Source organism: Oryx dammah, unplaced genomic scaffold, assembly GCF_014754425.2.
Source record: "Oryx dammah isolate SB20612 unplaced genomic scaffold, SCBI_Odam_1.1 HiC_scaffold_28, whole genome shotgun sequence".
Classification (NCBI taxonomy): Eukaryota; Metazoa; Chordata; class Mammalia; order Artiodactyla; family Bovidae; genus Oryx; species Oryx dammah.
In genome coordinates, this window is record NW_024070212.1 from 43,923,560 (window position 1) to 43,942,844 (window position 19,285).

Genomic DNA, 19,285 nt, shown 5'->3' on the forward strand with positions numbered 1-19,285 from the left:
GGCAGGAGGAGAAGGGGACGACAGAGGATGAGATGGTTGGATGGCATCATTGAGTCAATGGAGATGAGTTTGGGTAAACTCCAGGAGTTGGTGATTGTCAGGGAGGCCTGGCGTGCTGCTCCACGGGGTCACAAAGAGTCGGACATGACTGAGCGACTGCAATGAATGAACTGAACCAGAGAAAGAGGCAGGATTCTCAGGTGAATTAGTCTCTTTAGCCAGGGGCAATTTCCAAAGAGTGACTCAGCATAGAGCTGTCAACCACCAGTAAGCCCAGAATGAATACCTTAGTCTTAACTTGCAGGGAAGGGTGGGAACCTATGAGGCACATGAGATGTCCATTGCAGGCAACCAAAATAAACAGTGAATAATTTCAGCAAGGTTCTGTCTCAATCCCAAATATAAACATACTTAAAACTACAAAAGAGTAAACTCTCAGCAAGAAAACCAAGAGACAGCTTTTTAACTGCCAGCTGCTGGAATTATGGTAAATTTTGATTGTGAGAGAGAAGCAACAAACAAGAAGAAAAGGCTTTGCAGTAATGAGAGAAATTCAGGGACTATTCATTCTAGAGGATATTTTTTCCCTACTTTAAGTCAGCTAAGTCTATAAACCTCCTACTCACACTGCATTTTACCCTAAATCATTCGTAGTCAATCATACCCCAATGGTGTATTTCCAGAACATGAGCATTGGAGAACATATCTTTAAATACTTAATGTGTAACATTGCATGGCATTTTGCAATTTACAAAATACTATCATATACATTGTCATTTAACTCTCGTAATAACCCCATTCATTTAAAACACTTACTCAAAATCATTGTGTGACAGTATGAGTTTCTGAACCAGTGGCTTAATTTTTGTGATGACAAGAAAATTGTTTTTATTATACACTGAGGTGTCACTAATGCCGACCTCAGTGTCTGAAACAGTAGCATTCGATAAGTAATCACTGAATAAATTTCTGACAGGGATTTATGTTTTCTCTGTTATCTGTGACTTTTATGCCATTACATGATATATATGTATATATGTAGCACCCACGTGTATGTGTATGCACAAGCAGGTTTGTATAGAATACATGATACATGTAGTTGAATAAATTATACCATGTTTATTCCATAAAATAGGACTGATATTCACTCCAGTATCCTTGCCTGGAGAATCCCATGGACAGAAGCTGGAAGGCTACAGTCTATGGGGTCACAAGAGTTGGACACAACTGAGCAACTAACAAGCACACACACATACATATGTATTTAGATACATAATTACATTTTTTGAGAAGGTATATTAGAAATATTTGAATCCACTGATTTTCAGTCGTTATTCTCTTGGTAAATTTGGATAAGAGTGAATCTGGCCTTAGAAAATCAGAAGGGGAAGAAAAGTTTTATCATAAATCAAAGTCTCTAACGTTTGGGAGAAAATCACCCTCCAAAGAATTTTTTTTTAATTGGAGGCTAATTACTTTATAATATTGTGAGGGTTTTTGTGATACATTCATATGAATCAGCCATGGGTGTACATGTGTTCCCTATCCTGACCCTCCTTCCCACATCCCTCCCCATCCCATCCCTCAGGGTCATCCCAGTGCACCAGCCCTGAGCACACTTCCTCATGCATAGAACCTGGACTGGCAATCTATTTCTTATGATATGATGACATATGATACTATACATGTTTCAATGCTCTTCTCTCAAATCATCCCATCCTTGCCTTCTCCCACAGAGTCCAAGAGGCTGTTCTTTACATCTGGGTCTCTTTTGCTGTCTTGCATATAGGGTCATTGTTACCATCTTTCTAAATTCCATATATATGCGTTAATATACTGTATTGGTGTTTTTCTTTCTGACTTACTTCACTCTATATAATAGCCTCCAGTTTCATCCACCTTATTAGAACTGATTCAAATGCATTCTTTTTAATGGCTGAGTGATATTCCATTGTGTATATGTACCACAGCTTTCTTATCCGGTCATCTGCTGATGGACATCTAGGTTGTTTCCATGCCCTGGCTATTATAAACAGTGCTATGATGAACATTGGGGTATGCGTGTCTCTTTCAATTCTGGTTTCCTCCGTGTATATGCCCATCAGTGGGATTGCTGGGTCATATGGCAGTTCTATTTCCAGTTTTTAAGGAATCTCCACACTGTTCTCCATAGTGGCTGTACTAGTTTGCATCCCACCAACAATGTAAGAGGGTTCCCTTTTCTCCATACTCTCTCCAGCATTTATTGTTTGTAGACTTTTTGATAGCAGCCATTCTGACTAGTGTGAGATGGTACCTCATTGTGGTTTTGATTTGCATTTCTCTGATAATGAATGATGTTGAACATCTTTTCAAGTGTTTGTTAGCCATTTGTAGGTCTTCTTTGGAGAAACATCTGTTTACCTTTTTGGCCCATTTTTTGATTGGGTCATTTATTTTTCTGGAATTGAGCTGCAGGAGTTGCTTGTATATTTTTGAGATTAATTATTTGTCAGTTGTTTCATTTGCTATTATTTTCTCCCATTCTGAAGGCTGTCTTTTCATCTTGCTTATAGTTTCCTTTGTTGTGCAAAAGCTTTTAAGTTTAATTAGGTCCCATTTGTTTATTTTTGCTTTTATTTCCATTACTCTGGGAGGTGGGTCATAGAGAATCCTGTTATGATTCTTGTCAGAGGGTTTTGCCTATGTTTTCCTCTAGGAGTGTGCACTTGAGAAAAAAGGTGAAATTCATTGTTTTGGGATGAAATGTCCTATAGAGATCAATTAGGTCTAATTGGTCCATTGTATCATTTAAATTTGTGCTTTCTTGCTAATTTTCAGTTTAGTTGATCTATCCATAGGTGTGAGTGGGATATTAAAGTCTCCCACTATTGTTGTGTTACCGTTAATTTCCCCTTTCATACTTATTAGCCTTTGCCTTACATATTGCAGTGCTCCTATGTTGGGTGCATATATATTTATAATTGTTATATCTTCTTGGATTGATACTTTGATCATTATGTAGTGTCCTTCTTTGTCTCTTTTCATGTCCTTTATTTCAAAGTCTATTTTATCTGATATGAGTATTGCTACTCCTGCTTTCTTTTGGTCTCATTTGTGTGAAATATCTTTTTCCAGTCCTCCACTTTCAGTCTGTATGTGTCCGTAGGTTTGAGGTGGGTCTCTTGTAGACAGAATATATAGAGGTCTTGTTTTTGTATCCATTCAGCCAGTCTTTGTCTTTTGGTTGGGGCATTCAACCCATTTACATTTAAGGTAATTATTGATAAGTATGATCCCATTGCCATTTACTTTGTTGTTTTGTGTTTGTGTTTATAAACCTTTTTGTGTTTCCTGTCTAGAGAAGATCCTTTAGCATTTGTTGAAGAGCTGGTTTGGTGGTGCTGAATTATCTCAGCTTTTGCTTCTGTAAAGGTTTTGATTTCTCCTTCTTGTTTGAATGAGATCCTTGCTGGGTACAGTAATCTGGGCTGTAGGTTATTTTCTTTAATTAATCACTTTAATTATGTCTTGCCATTCCCTCCTGGCTTGAAGAGTTTCTATTGAAAGATCAACTGTTATCTTTATGGGAATCCCCTTGTGTGTTATTTGTTGTTTTTCCCTTGCTGCTTTTAATATTTGTTCTTTGTGTTTGATCTTTGTTAATTTGATTAATATGTGTCTTGGGGTGTTTCACCTTGGGTTTATCCTGTTTGGGACTCTCTGGGTTTCTTGGACTTGGCTGGCTATTTCCTTCCCCATTTTAGGACTCCTATGATTCGAATGTTGGGGCCTTTGACATTGTCCCAGAGGTCTCTGAGGTTGTCCTCATTTCTTTTCTTTTCTTTTTTTTTCCTCTCTGCTTCATTTATTTCCACCATTCTGTCTTCCACCTCACTTATCCTATCTTCTGCCTCATTTATTCTACTGTTGGTTCCCTCCAGAAAGCCTTTGATCTCATTTATTGCATTGTTCATTATTGATTGACTCTTTTTTATTTCTTCTAGGTCCTTGTTAAACTCTTCTTGCATCTTCTCAATCCTTGTCTCCCTACTATTCATCTGTAACTCCATTTTGTTTTCAAAATTTTACATCATTTTTACTATCATTATTCTGAATTCTTTTTCATTTAGACTCCTTATCTCTTCCTTTTTTGTTTGGTTTTGTGGGCTTTTATCATGTTCCTTTATCTGCTGAATATTTCTCTGCCTTTTCATCTTGTTTAGGTTGCTGTGTTTGGGGTGGCCTTTCTGTATGCTAGAAGTTTGTGGTTCCTCTTTATTGTGGAGTTTCCTCACTGTGGGTGGGGTTGGATGAGTGGCTTGTCAAGGTTTCCTGGTTAGGAAAGCTTGCCTTAGTGTTCTGGCAGGTGGAGCTGGATCTCTTCTCTCTGGAGTGCAATGAAGTGTCCAGTAGTGAGTTTTAAGGTGTCTGTGGGTTTGGTGTGACTTTTGGCTGCCAGTATTTTTGTGCTCAGGGTTATGTTCCTGCATTGTTGGAGAATTAGCTTGGTACGTCTTGCTCTGAAACTTCTTCGCTCTTGGGTAGAGCTTGGTTTCAGTGTAGGTATGGAGGCTTTTGGATGAGCTTTTGTTGATTAATGTTCCCTGGAGTCAGGAGTTTTCTGGTGTTCTCAAGTTTTGGATTAAGGCCTTCTGCCTCAGACTTTCAGTCTTATTCTTATAGTAGCATCAAGACTTCTCCATCCATACAGCTCTGATGATAAAACATCTAGGTTAATGGTGAAAAGATTCTCTACAGTGAGGGACACCCAGAGAGGTTCACAGAGTTACACGGAGAAGAGAAGAGGGAGGAAGGAGATAGAAGTGACCAGGAGAAGAGAGGGAATCAAAAGGGGAGAGAGAAGTCTAGCCAGTAATCAGTTCCCTATTTGCTCTCCACATTCTGGAACACTCAGAGAGGTTCACGGAGTTCCATAGAGAAGAGAAGAGGGAAGAAGGAGATAGAGGTGACCAGGAGGGGGAGTCAAAAGGAGAGAGACAAACTAGCCTGTGATCAGTTCCCTAAGTTTTCTCCTCAGCCCAGAACTTCCAAAGAGATTCACAGAGTTAAGTAGAGAAGAGAAGGGAGAGGGAAGAGATAGAGGTGACCTGGGGGAGAAAGACTAGAGTCAAAAAGGGAGAGAGCAATCAAGCCAGTAATCACACTCCTAAGTAAAAACAGGTACTGAAGATTGGATTGCTAAAGGTACAGAATTGATAACAAATATCAAAAAGCAATAAAAATCTAGAGTAGAGGTTAGACTCTCAAAAATACAATATTAAAAAAAAATCACAATAGTTATATAAAAAAATGAAATTTGCTTTAAAAATAGTCTTTTTTTTCAAGGTAATAGTAGGTTTTAAAAATGAAAATTAAAGGAGTAATAAAGAACTTAAAAATAAAAAGAAATTTAAAAAATTAAAAAATGACAATAGTCAAATATATCTAGGAATTTCTCTGGCACTGTTGAGGGCAGTGTGTGGTCAGTTCAGTTTCATATTGTTCACTGTTCCACCTTATACTTCTCAAGGTCTATAGGTCCCTTTCCATGTAGCCAGTGCTAACTTCAGGGTTTTAATCTGTTGCACCTGTCACTTCCAAAGCCGTTCCCTCTTTGTTTATTTTGGCTTCCTCTTTTGCAAGTCACTTCAGTATCTAACTTCTGCCCTGACACAAGGGGGCGAAGGTGGTCATTTATTTATTATTTATTTATTTAATTGTGCTGTGGGGAGGGAGGAACACTGCAAAAAAATATCACTGGTGTGTGTGGGGCATGCTCACAGTGTCTGGGCCGCACTGGGTTTGCTCCCACTCACGGCGTGTGTGCTTGCCCAGGCTACACTGCTCAGGCTCCAGGTTGCTCTGCAGCGGAACTGTCTAAGGCGGGCCCTGGGTTGCGTGCACTTCTAGATTTACACCACTCATTTTCAGGTTCTCGGGTACTCCACAAAGGCACAGACTTCAGTTGGGCCTGAGTTTTGTGCCCTTCCCAGGTCCGAGCAGCTCAGGCAGCCAGGTGCTTGGCAAGCGCACTCTTCCCAGCTGGATGGTGCATCTTATCACCTCCCTGGTCCCAGCCTCTTCGTTTCCTGGGTGTGCAGCGGGAGCACTGTCTCAGGTGTGCCGTGGGTCTCTTCTGGGATGCTGATCTCCGGCTGCGACCCTCCTGATGGATGTCAACCGTTCAGGATCTCAGAAGACTTGGTTGACAACTGGAAGCCTCAGTTTGGTAGGGGATGCCGTCTCCGGGGCCAAGTTTGCCCCTTTCCTTCCAGCTCTAGCTGTCGCCCACCTGCCTCCCTGCCTCTGGCGAGGGATGGGCCGGTCTGCAGCCAGCTGACTCTCCTCTGGTATTGGCTCAGTTCTTTGTTCTGTGAGTGGCCTGGCAGTGCCTTAAGTTAGAGCTTTCCATGGGAAAGTTCTCTCTCTCTCTCTTTTTCCTCTCTGGCTATCCCACAGTTTGGGTTGCTATCTCATGTTAGCTCCCTCAGATTGCCTTCAGGGCATTCAGGCCCGGTCCTTACCCTAAGCAATGCAGCCGGCGCCTCCCTGTTCAGCCCCTGCTTGCTGGTGGTGGACACAAGCGTCTGGGCTACTTCTCCACTGGGAGTTGCAGTTAGGCACAAAATCTGTGGATTTTATTTATTTATTTTTTCCTCTCGGTTATGTTGACCTCTGAGATTCCAAAACTCCCCACAGACCCACTGGTGAGAGGGTTTCCTGGTGTTTGGAAACTTCTTTTTTAAGACTCCCTCCCTGGGACGTGTCTCCATCCCTAACTTTCTTGTCTCTCTTTTTATCTTCTATATTTTGTCCTACCTCCTTTTGAAGACAATGGGCTGCCTTTCTGGGTGCCTGGTGTCCTCCACCAGTGTTCAGTTGTTTTGTGGTATTTGCTCAGTGTTCAAATGATCTTTTGATGAATTTGTGGGGGAGAAAGTGGTCTCCCTGTCCTATTCCTCTGCCATCTTAGGACCGCCCCCCCAAAGAATGTTTTAAAAATTGCTTAATTTTTGAGTAAAGCAGGGACATAAAAGCACGTGGAAATCTACATGTTTATTGTGTTTCTAAGTTTGTGGTACTGAATAACTTTCCAGAAATGAAAGATAACTCATAAGCCTTCCTTCTGTCTATAGTAATAATAGTATTAACTTATGTAATGTAAATTGTTAGGCTGAGATGCATTTTGGTAAATTTGCACCTTATTAGATGAGCTGTCTCACCAAAGCCTACAAAAAAATTAATGTGGAACACCTGATATTTGACTGTGTTTCCAGATGGAGGGACAGCTTGACAAATGCCATCATAATTTACAACTTTAAAAAAGTGTACTGTGAATGCATTTGCAGTAAGCTTCAAACAGCTTGGATTATTTACAGGTACAACTGTGTTTAATGTGGAATTTCAATGGATTTAAAATATTATTAGATTCAATCACTGATCATGGAGTATAGGTGTGGGATATGAGCAATGTGATTATATGCCTTAATTAAATATCTCAGAATAGAATACATCTGTTTGGTGAGGTTGAGGGAATGGTAAAATAACATTTAAATTTTATATTTGATTATTGAGTATCACTGAAGAATCTCTCATCTTTGGAAAGATAGCGTATTTGGGGCTTATCCTGTATAGTGGTTTAGGAGAATAATAGTCACATAAAATAAAAATGGAAATACAGTTCTAACTCTTACGGATAACTTGGACACTTATACCTGTAAAACAACCAAAAAAAGAAGTATGGATTGCTAATTGATAAGATCTGTATTAGTGTGCAACCTAAAAGAACACTTAAATCTATATCTCTGTGGTCAGGAAATCGACCATTGAAACTTTCTGGTTAACCTGGAGAAGGAATCATATGTATTACAATTATATATATGTCATATGTGTATATATGCAACGTGTGTAAATTCTCTTTCTCTCTTTCTAAATATATGTACAATATATGTATGTATGGGTTCAGCGGTAAAGAATCTGCACCAATGCAGAAAATGCCGGTGATGCAGGTTCGATCCCTGTATCGGGAAGCTCCCCTGGAGAAGTAAATGGCAACCCACTCCAGTATTCTTGCCTGGAGAGTCCCATGGACAGAGGAGCCTGGTGGGCTGCAGTTTGTAGGGTTGCAAAGAGTCGGACACGACTGAACGTGCACCACTACTATCCATATGCATGTATACATTAAAAAAAACTTCCAAGAAAGAGGATATAGATGATCTGGTGGTAAGTAGAGTATGATTGTAGGAAGATGAAAGAAACCTGACTTTGGAAAATTACTCCAGGAAAAAGAAAGTAGTTTGACACATTTTAACTAGAAAGTCATTGATAAATACTATGATTTTACTTCCCAGGAATAAGTAGAACATTGAGACTAATACATGGTAAAGTGAAACTACAGTTTCTGAAACAAAGTGCTTAGTGTGTAAATCTACTTCAGGATCTATGAGTTCATTCAGTCACTCAGTATTTCTCTCGTATATTTCAGTCCTGGCCTAGAAACTGAATATTCAGTAAGCGACCAAGCCAGATATGGACTCTCACTTCCTGGTGCTTACATTCATAAATAGATGCCACATATATTAAATCACACGCAAATAAACAGGCAAATAAAATCTGACAGGGCGATGGGGCTTCCTTTGTAGCTCAGTCGGTAAAGAATCTGCCGCAGTGCAGGAGACCTGGGTTCGATCCCTGGGTCGGGAAGATCCCCTGGAGAAGGAAATGGCAACCCACTCCAGTATCCTTGCCTGGAAAATCTCATGGACAGAAGAGTCTGGTGGGCTGCAGTCCATGAGGCCATAAAGAGTCAGGCACGACTGGGCAAGTAACACTTACTTACTTACTTATGGAGAAAAAAATAGGGTGCCATGAAAGGATAACAGAGACAGGGTGGGTCTAATTTTGTTGGTGGTGGGAAAGGGCCAGGGAAGGTTTCTTTGAGATCTAAAGTACCAGTGGAATGGAGGATATGTACAAAGGGAGAAAAGTGGTAGAAGAACCTAAGATTACTTTGTAACTGGAACACAGTAACTCTTGGCAAGAGAAGCCCTAGGGTGAAGCTGCAGAAGAGGGGAAGGGCTGGTTATTCAGAGGTCACTATGAAGTTTGTATTTTCTTCTGAATGCAGTGGGAGTCGCTGAAAGATTTATTCTGTGTGTGTGTTTTATGAGCCAATTAATACTTTTTAAAGCTTAATCTGCAGTGAAAAGGAGTAAGAATAGAAGTTGGTGGCTCTTGGTGGGTTCAGTGAAGATGGAGAAATGAAGAAACGTTCCCAGATGTATTTAAGAGGTTGAATTCAGAGAGCTTGGGGATGCTCATTAAATATGGGAGAAAAGGGGAGTCAAGAAAGATTTCAAGGTTTCTGTGTAACTTTCTACCTTCTCTTAATACACTATTTAAGAAAAATGTACCCATCTCCTAGTAAATTCCAGGTTCTGGAAGGTAATCTGATGGTTGAAAGAAATCTTCCCACTCACTCATGACAGTGAGCACTCACACCCCATTAATTCTGCCCTAATCCTTCTTTCATCTTCCAGGCAGGCATCTCAGTCTCCTGTTAGTTTGCTCATTTCCTTACTCTGAGTAACTTCCCATGAGAGTGATGTTTCTTCTTGAAGACTATAGCCAGGGCACCTAACATAGTGTTTGGTAATGAAAATGCTCAATAAATATTTATTGAATGAAATGATGAACTAATGAAAGAATAATGATGAAGAGGAAATACTAGAACCCAAGGTGCTCACTGTCTAGCCAAGAGAACTAAGAAGTGTGATAAAATCCTTAACAGAAGTAAGCAAGACATGTTTCAGGAGAAGAGAGGATGATGGAGGGAGAATGGAGAGAGACATCTGGAGTATAGATATACTCAGAGGTGAGGAGAATATTTTCTGGATTGAAACCATCTCCAAATGAAATAGCTCCCTCCCCAGCAAGCTCTAAAACAAAACTTAAAGAACAACTCTTGACAAGAGCTTCACGTTTTAGAATTTTTTTTTTAAGGCCATTAGAATGGATTGTCCCGCAAATATACAACCTTGATTCTGTACCACCTACAGGACTTACTGCTTGCAGCTTCTGATTGTAGAAATTTTTGCTCACCTCTATTCCTGGCCCCTCTTCTCCTCGACCCGCCTCGCCCCCGCCCCTAGGGACCGTCCATTTTCAGAAAACCCTTGCCCTTGCCTGTTCCCGCCTATTTGTTGAATGCACGGAGGAACATTTACTACCTTATCTCTAAGGAATTCTGAAGATGCAGTTGCCAAAAGACAATGTTTCTGCACCTCGCAGGGCTCCTGCGGAAGGAAAGAAAAGGAATAATTTGTTACTTAGGGCGCCGATTGTTTTTACCTTTAATCCTGCGGCTCTCTCACATCTAGCCCCCACCTACTGCCTCGAACAGTTATAGAGCAAAGGCTAGTCCCAAACGCCAGTGCGCTCTCTGCCTCCCTTCTGGCTGCGAGGAGCAGGAAAACAAGCTGCTAGGTGGAGGGGCGGGGGCGGGAGCCGGGGCCGGGTTCCAGTCCGCCGCTCTGCCCGCTGTGCAGGGCTAGAGGAGCCGCAGGGCCCCGCGCGCAGCCCCGCCCCGGGGGCGTCACCGCCCGGCGCCCGCCCCGCCTCCGCGCCTCCGGCCCTCCGCTTTCTATTTCTAGGGGCGCTCGGCAAGCTGTCACTTTCGTCTCTGGCTGAAGCCTGAGGACGCGGAAGGGTTCGTGGCAAGGAAGCTCCAGGCTCTGGGCATCGCCATGGCCCCTGTGCTAAGCAAGGACGTGGCGGATATCGAGGTACCGACTGCGCGCGGGCTGGCGAGGGGAGGGCGGGGAGCGCAGCTGGCGGGTGCCCGAAAGGCCGCTGCGGCCACCGCCGGGCCGGGAAAAGAGTGGGAGACTCGGGAAACTTTGCCTCCGCGGGAGGTCGGCGCAGGAGGAGGAGGAGCAGCAGAGGAGCCAGCGCCCCGCGTGGCCTGGCGGGGAGAAGAGTCGGGGTCCGCGGCTGCAGGGGTGTCCTTCGCGTTGGGACCTGGCTGTTTACTTCGGAGTCGGGGTCCGAAGTTTCTGGGTGGCCGTGACTGAAGCACTAGAAGAGTTCGAGGGAGAAGGACTTTCTCATAAGGGCGTTCATTTCTCAGTCTATCCCGCACCTCCTGTTTTGCTCTGTAAGCGTTTCGGGATACCTGTCTGCTATCCCCACCTCCAGTCGCTGAATTCTGCATATTTGCAAAGGTGGAGGATAGAAATAATGGAAATCTATATGCGAGCCACAGCAGCCACTGCTAGCCTTAGTATTGCTTATGAAAGTAACATAGGGAAGAACGAGATAGGATATTGAGAACATGAAAAATACAGTGCCTTCAGAAATAGAAAATAAATTGTATATTCCTCTTCTCAACAGTTTTTTATTTTCTCTTGCACTCTGTTTCTGTAAAAATGTCATCTTTCTTCCTGTGAATAAAGCCCACCCTGAAGTAACATGACCGTTTCCTTCAATTTCTCCCTAGGACCCTTATGTATGCGACGAGAGAAATATAATTACAAGCAGTGATTTTAGATATACTAATCCAGTGTTCACAGTTCTGAGCTAAAATAAACTCCTTTTTAGTTTTTTGTTGTGTTTTGCTTGGGGCTTTTTTTGTGCATGCCTGTGTTTTCTTAACAAATGACATTTTCCTTTCCTCCGTCCTTTCAGTCAGTGGCTTAAGTAAAACTTTAAAAACCACCTGTTTGCAGAAGAGCTGCTTTGGCCACTGTGTTGCCCCTAACATTGATTGTAGGAACTTTGTGTTCTGTTTGGGGGAAGGAGTAGTGTTTTCTCCAGACTCCATACTTGGTTTGAAAAATCCACGGTAGTAATCAGAGCCAAAGTATGACTGAGGACACATGCACAAGCTGTGTGGACATGTCTACTTAATTTTACTTGCGGTTTCTCTTATGGATAGTTTACTTTTTCATATTGATCAGTGTGATATATTTAACCCAATATTTATTCATGCACAGTGTAAAAGATGATTGATTTATGTTGTCCTTTTTGGTCCTTGCTACTTTGATTTAACCACCCCCCCCCCGCCACCCCTCCCTTTTAAGCTAACTCAAATAGTAACCTTCTGACAATATTCGTGTAGTACTGATGTACTGATTTCAGAGTTAAGAATGTCGGAGGGCTGGCGGCTTTTGGAGTTTGAATTTCTTTATTGGTAGCTGTTTTGCATTTGTCCATGAAATCAGTTCTTAACCACATTACACTAAGGAAAAGATGCCACTGACACATTAATGACCAGTTTAATTTCACGAATTGTTTCAGCTAATACTATTTAAGAAGGTCAGACCCTTAGATTTACTCACCTCAATCTAACCTTAGTCAGCCTGATATTACTTGTAATATAGAATAGTGGTATTTAAGTTTTTTCAGCTTTTATGTAGTTCACACATGCAACACACTTTAATCAGTAACATCTTTCATCACACATAGTTATTTTCTTTTCCCTCAAAGTAATATCCAGGATTCCTGCACTAGAGTACCATGAAAGAGCATGAAATTCATCATTAAAATATAATGCAATGTGAAAAAATACATTAAGTCCAGAGGAATACATTCAAGCGTAGATGTATCAAGTGATCCTATTGATTCACCAAAGTTCATTTTTTTGAATGAATTATGAAGGCTCAGTTTTCTGTCAAATTTGAATGCATACATTGGATTTGTTTTTTTTTTTTGAATGAATTCATTAAAACCATTGTCTAGAAATTTATCTGCTTGTGACCATTGCCTTAGTCTCAAATATGTGAAGCACACCATCTTTAAAAAAAATTATCAGTGTAAAACAGAGTTCATGTTCAATTGATAAATGTGAAAAGAACAGAAGGTGATAGTGACAACCCACTATAACAGTGATTTAATTTTCCCCTTAAGCTACCTATAGAACCTCAAGTTTCAGTGAAGCAGCCAAGAAATATTTTATTTCTGGGGCAAAAAGTTATTGAGGTTTACAGAGTTATTTTGTGTGCTCACTCCATATTTCTAACCTCAATCCAATATTGCATCTGGGTTTGAAGGGCTGAGAGCATAAAAAACAGTCAGTAGGTCACCAGACTCCAAAACTAAAATATCCCTGGGTAGGAAGATAGGCATAGCAAGGGTGCAATGGTAGATAACAGGTGCTCGGCAACAGAACCTAGCTCACATGCTCAAAAATTATTGTCATCATAGAAGATATATGGGAAATCAGACATTTTCCCAGATAGGTTAATGTGGTTCAGGACCACCTTGTTTTGGAATCTGGCGCAAATTGCCTATGGTTGGGGTCTATTTCTGTGCCTTATTAGACAGATGACTTTGTTTAAATACCTAACTTCTCTGTGTCACATTTGCATGTTTTGCTAAGTAAGGAGAATATTCAGACAAGATAACATGTCACACCACATCTTCTCAAGAGAAGAACAAAATATGATAGAATTAAAAATTTTGAACAACTAAGGAAAATCACTGCCTATGAAATAACTGTTATTTTAAAGTTCATTAATGGTAGCTATAGACTTTTAAAAGATATTTTACTTTGTGGGCTTACTTTTAGGATACAACTGAATTTTATCAAGAATGACTTTTGAATACAAATTCTTTGGGGAAGGTTTCAAAAAAGGTGACTATCAGACATTGATCACTTTCCCTGACCTCAGCAATACCTTCCCAATAGTTCACTTAGTTTGAATCGACAACTGGTCTAATGTCAGTATCTGTACTTTTAAAAGCAACTAAGAAGGATTTTGGAAGAGTTCGCTTTTGTTCAGTGTCTTGTTCCTCTCCACTGACATGGATAATTGAGAATTTACTATAGAAGTATAGCTGAAGAAAAATGTGTGCAGGTACAGTGAGCTTTTAATTAATTCTTTGGATATTAATAATTCTGGTAAGTATTTATAACTGAACTGAATTTCTATATACCACTCTACTGTTTCCACAACCCCAAGTCAAGGTTTATTCTTAGAATTATCAGTTAATGACTCTTTGGTAGTTATAAACTCATTTCAAATTTACTGTGAATTAAAAAAAAAAGATTTCAGTTCAATATCCACAAAATCATAATATTTTTAGAGTTAAATAGAAATGGTTTTTGAATAACTGATCCTATAACTTCTATTCATTTGAGAAGACAGTTGAGAATTTTGTGTTTATTAATTAAGAAAATAAGATAATAAAGTGATGGCTTTGGGAAATGGGAGTATAATGGTAACAACTTGGAGAAATTAAATTTTTAGGAGAATTTTGAAAAAAGGCTAATTAGTTGGTAGAGGTGGTAAAAGATATTGCAAGAATACCCTTTATTATAACTGCTTTTGTCCCTGGGGAGGGAGGAGGTAGATCCCAAGAAGAAAATATGGACTCAGCTTTGCAGAAGGTATGCAATATTTATATAAACCTAATTTTTTTTAAAATCCAGTTTTGTTTCCTTGCTTTTATTGATTGAATGCCACAAATCTCTGGGAATGCTATATTGATTTGCTAAGGCTTTTAAAGCATTAAAACTAAAATTTCATTTTTAATTTGTTTTGTGAGTTTGCATTGTTAAAAATATACTTGTTCTCCCTACTTTAAGCTGTCCTGTGGACAATACTTAATTTTAAAAAGTATTTCTCCTTTCTAAGGAATTTAGCAGGGCAGTAGAAAAATGCCTGATTATGTGATTTGCAAAGTTACTCCAAATTTGGAGTTATTTCAGTGGAAGTTCCTTGTAGCTTTAAGGTACTATACACATTTCTATAGTTAAGAGTGGTTATATATATATATTTCATTATAGTTTTTCTTCTAAATTCTGCCTCCTACACATGAATTCAGATGACTCGCTTTCAGTGATTTAATTAAAAACTGAGATTAATGACTAATGATGAATCTATCACTAGGGAGATTTTTAGATTGGATCTGCTTACTCTTAATCATAGCAGATAGTGTTGACTGATTGCTTAATTGTAAAAATGTGCTAAAATTCAATAGCTTCCTTTCTTACATTGTAGAAGGAATATCCAGTTTTGGAAAGCTCCACCTTTGCAGTGAGGAATTAATAAGAATACTATGAAGACCTTTAATCAAAATGCTGAGATAATTGGATGATCATTAAGCAATCATATCTTTCCTTAACTATTTGAATACAATATTTTACCATATTTTACCGTATATGAACTGGCAACACAAGAGCTGAAAAATAGACCTTCCTATAGGATAAACAGGTGTGGTCACTTGTGGGAGAATTCAAATAATTAGCATAATGTTAAGTCACAATATTAGAAATACTAAAAGACAATGAGACTGAAAAATATTTCAGGTCATGAAATAATGTTAAAGAAGCCATAAGACATTTGAGATAGTCGAGGCCTCACTGTGGCTAGAGATTGAAAATTAGAACTGGCCAATTTGCCTTTCTGCTTCTTAGCTAAATGGACACAATGATAAATAGTCCTTAAAACTGTAAAGAAAATTCTGTGTCATTTATATCCTACCTTAATTAAAAAATACTTAATAAGGCATTCTAAGATTGTGAATTTATCTATAATCAGGATTTTGATTTTCAAATGTGACATGCTTGGCTTCTGGACTTCATTTCCTCTTAATCCTCCATATTAAGACAGAAGGTGTTTTTTTGCCTCAAACATCAATAATGTGGGTGTTCACAGATATCCTGGAGCCAGTTATACTACTGATAACTCATAATAGGATTATGTCTTTCCTGTGGTTTATAATTATTACTGCGTCCATTGCTTTTAATTAAAATGTTATATAGTAGATATGAAACATCTGTATTTAATTCAGGATATAACTTTTCTTTCAGACTCTTCACCATAGTTATCTATATATTGATGTTAGGAACTCATTATATTTATATAAAATTTTTGATTTTGTACTTCACAAAATTAAGCTTCATTTCATGGTTAGTTTAAAAAACAAACACACTGTGTTAAAACAGGCCAGTGTTCACATCCTGCCACCAATATTATATATATTTTTATTTGTATGATTGTGGTCAAGTTGTTTCCTAAACTGTCATTTCTTTCTTGGTCAGTTGGATGTAATCTTAATTTATTTCATGTGCTAGATATAAGGATTAATTGGAGTCATGGACATATAATGACTCAGCATCTGTCACTTGAAATATATATCTCTTGAATAGTAGTAGTTATTTTATATATTATGATTGAATGTATGTTATACATATGTGTTTTATAAATGTCATTTGGTTAGAATATTGTCCAACTCCAAGAATTAACTAGTGGTATCAAAGGCTGTTAAAATATGTGAGGAAAGACAGAGTTAATGAAGTTAGAATTATGAGAGAGGCTTATTATAGATTAAAATATGTTGAAGACATGACTTATGAGTAAATTCCTGAATTATTTTTGTCAGTATTAACAATGAGATGGGGGAGTTTTTCAAATTCAGGTCAAATTAAAAGGACTGTCTTCATTTTGCTTTTTATTTCTATTTAAAAATGTTTTTAGTACCCACTGAATAGCAAGCCCTATAGTGTAAGCTGTAAAAGATTTCGAGGAAGTATGTGGTGCAGGCTTTTTCTCTGTAGGACTGTCTGCATCTAATACGCTGTGGCAGAGAGTCAAATGCAGGAGTCCTCCTAACCCTTGCTGTTTCACTGCATTTGTACATGTGGATTGAATTGTTGGTGTTTTTCTGAATGTTTTTATGACTAGATCAGGTCAAACCATTGGTGAACTTTACTTCTTGGCATTCTCAATGATATTCAGAAGGAATTATTGTTATTCTTCTGTGAAAAGAGATCCTTATGTATCATTATTTTAAGAAGAATTGTCCAGCTCCATATCTCTTGTGTTTAACTGGACTAAACTTACAGTTTCTTTAAGCCATCATATTAGCTTCAAAGAAAGTTTTTTCTGGGCTTCTAAGCATCCTTACACACACTATTATTTGTATAGTATTTTATACTATATTATATATTTATATATATTATATATTTAATATATATTATATGTTTAATATATATTATATACTGTATATTACTGTATTATATACTATGCAATATGTATATAATATTATACATTTTGTAACTGTTTTATGTCCAAGGGAGGAGGGAATTGGAGATCAACCTATTTTGCACCAGGAAAAGGTAAAGTGTGCCTTTTCTAAAGGATGACTCAGATAATAAACTTTTTGCATTACATTATAATAATTTAATTTCTTTGAGGATTTCAGCTTGGTTGTATAATAGCATTCTCACTATCCTCTACCTCTATCATAATAATTAAAGAGACAATCTGTGTTCCTACCTCCCAGGTGCTTGGAAATTGATATTATGAGTGCTTATGAATGTCCCCTTGAGGCAATCCTGACTAGGCCACTTTGAAGAAAAATCTCTTCATCAATAATGAAGCCCTAAGGGCCACTTCTCAGGGGACCAACACAAAATTACATGTCAACTCCAGGCCTGATTTATACAGATGGTGCTCAAGGATGGAGCCTGACTGCACTTCTCGCTCCCCCAATATTTTATTACCTCCCACTCTCTGCTGATCCTCCCCATGCCCCTTCCCATTTTCACTTCTCTCCCCAAGCCTCAGCCTCCAGTTTTCACCTTGTTTTTACCTACTCAAGATCGACTCCTCTAAGTAGATCCACTTCTTTAGTCCTTGTGAAATCCTTTGAATGATATTAAAAATTGACCATAGTAGCATGTTAAAGCTTTAAAAATCTGAGTATATTTAATTAAAGACCAGGTGAAGATCTTCAGCAAAACAATAGAAGATAATGTGTATTTACTATATGTTAATGAAAATAAGCATCCTGGGATAGGGGCCAAGGTTGGGCATATTTTTGCTCCACAAGTCAGATCCTTTGCGTCTGACCTTGTGGAAGTCACTCAACCTCTGAGAATAGCCTGCTGATTCCTCAACAAGTTTGTTATTGATCAGTCTTTCAATGGTGGTTTGTAATAAAATATGGGATTGGTGACATTGTTTGGAAACATGACCTGCTGGGTGACCATATTAGGGAAATGCAAGGTGGTGGTGTCAGAGCTAGGGTATTCTACATGTTACATAGGATTAAGTGTGCCATTTATACCAGCTGTGTGGATTTGATATACATCTGATTTTTACTTTTTTCATGCTTGCCTGCTTCCTTTTCTTTTTTAATCAAATAAGTCTAAATCTCCCCTGAGCATGCAGAAGAAGTCTGATTTTTCTGTATATGGCTGGAGTTCTGTGAAGGTGATCTGGAATTCATAGATTCATACTTTGTATGTCTGTAGGACGATGCTGTCTTTAGGAATTAAGAACAGAGATTCCAAAATGGAATCAGTTTCTCCAGTGTGCTTTTTGATTGATAACTGTCAGTGGAAATTAGAGTACAAATAGCTGGGTCCCCAGGTCCACAGAAATACAAGTTACTTTTCTCGGACTCTGCACCACAGTGTCTTCAAAATTTTGGGGATCTTCTGCTAAATATTCTTCCATGACAGGTTTTGGGGAATGCTGGTGTAAAAGTTGCTCAGTAATTCAAAGAGGAAGTTATTCAGTTCCCCTTCACAGATCCCTGGGAATAAATCATGACAACTTTCACAGCAAAATATTCTTTTTGAGGGGTTAATTTTCATTAAAACATTTTTTCATTTCTCTAACTTAATTTAAAAATTATTTTTAGTGATCATTATAGAAGATTTAAAAGATACAAAAAAGGGTGAAAAGAAGACCCCAAACATACAGTCACACCACATAAAACAGTCATATGCTAATAGTAATTTAGTACTATCCTATACATGAGGTTTTTTCCCCTATATAGTTTAATCATATACAATATTTATGTATTTATTGAGGTGTAGTTAATTTACAACATTAGTTTCAGGTGTACAATATTATTCAAAATTTTTATATATTATACTCCATTTCAAGTTATAAAATATTAACTATATTCCCTGTGCTATACAATATAACCTTGTAGCTTATTCATTTATACACAGTATTTTGTATATCTTAATCCGCTACCCATATCTTGCCCTTTTTTCCTTTCTTCTCCCCACTGGAAACCACTAGTTTGTTCTCTGTATCTGTGATTATGTTTCTTTTAGATATTTTCATTCATTTGTTTAATTTATTTTTTGATTCCACATATAAGTGTTAACATGTAGTTTTTGTCTTTCTCCATCTGACTTATTTCACTAAGCATAATACCCTCCAGGTCTGTCCATTTTGTTGCAAATGACAAAATTTCATTCTGTTTTGACTGAGTAGTAGTCCAGTGTGTGTACACACACACACACACACACACACACACACACACACACACACACACA

The 19,285-nt window shown here is 38.6% G+C and overlaps 1 protein-coding gene across 1 annotated transcript in view; it reads left to right on the plus strand.

Annotated features, from left to right (window-relative positions):
• Positions 1 to 10,621: 10,621 nt before the first annotated feature.
• Positions 10,622 to 19,285, plus strand: part of DPYD (dihydropyrimidine dehydrogenase) — a 916,336-nt gene continuing 907,672 nt past the window's right edge. The window contains exon 1 of the mRNA XM_040232247.1: positions 10,622 to 10,766. Within this exon, the coding sequence (XP_040088181.1) occupies positions 10,728 to 10,766 (39 nt within the window). The 5' untranslated portion in view covers positions 10,622 to 10,727. The remainder of the gene's footprint in view (positions 10,767 to 19,285) is intronic.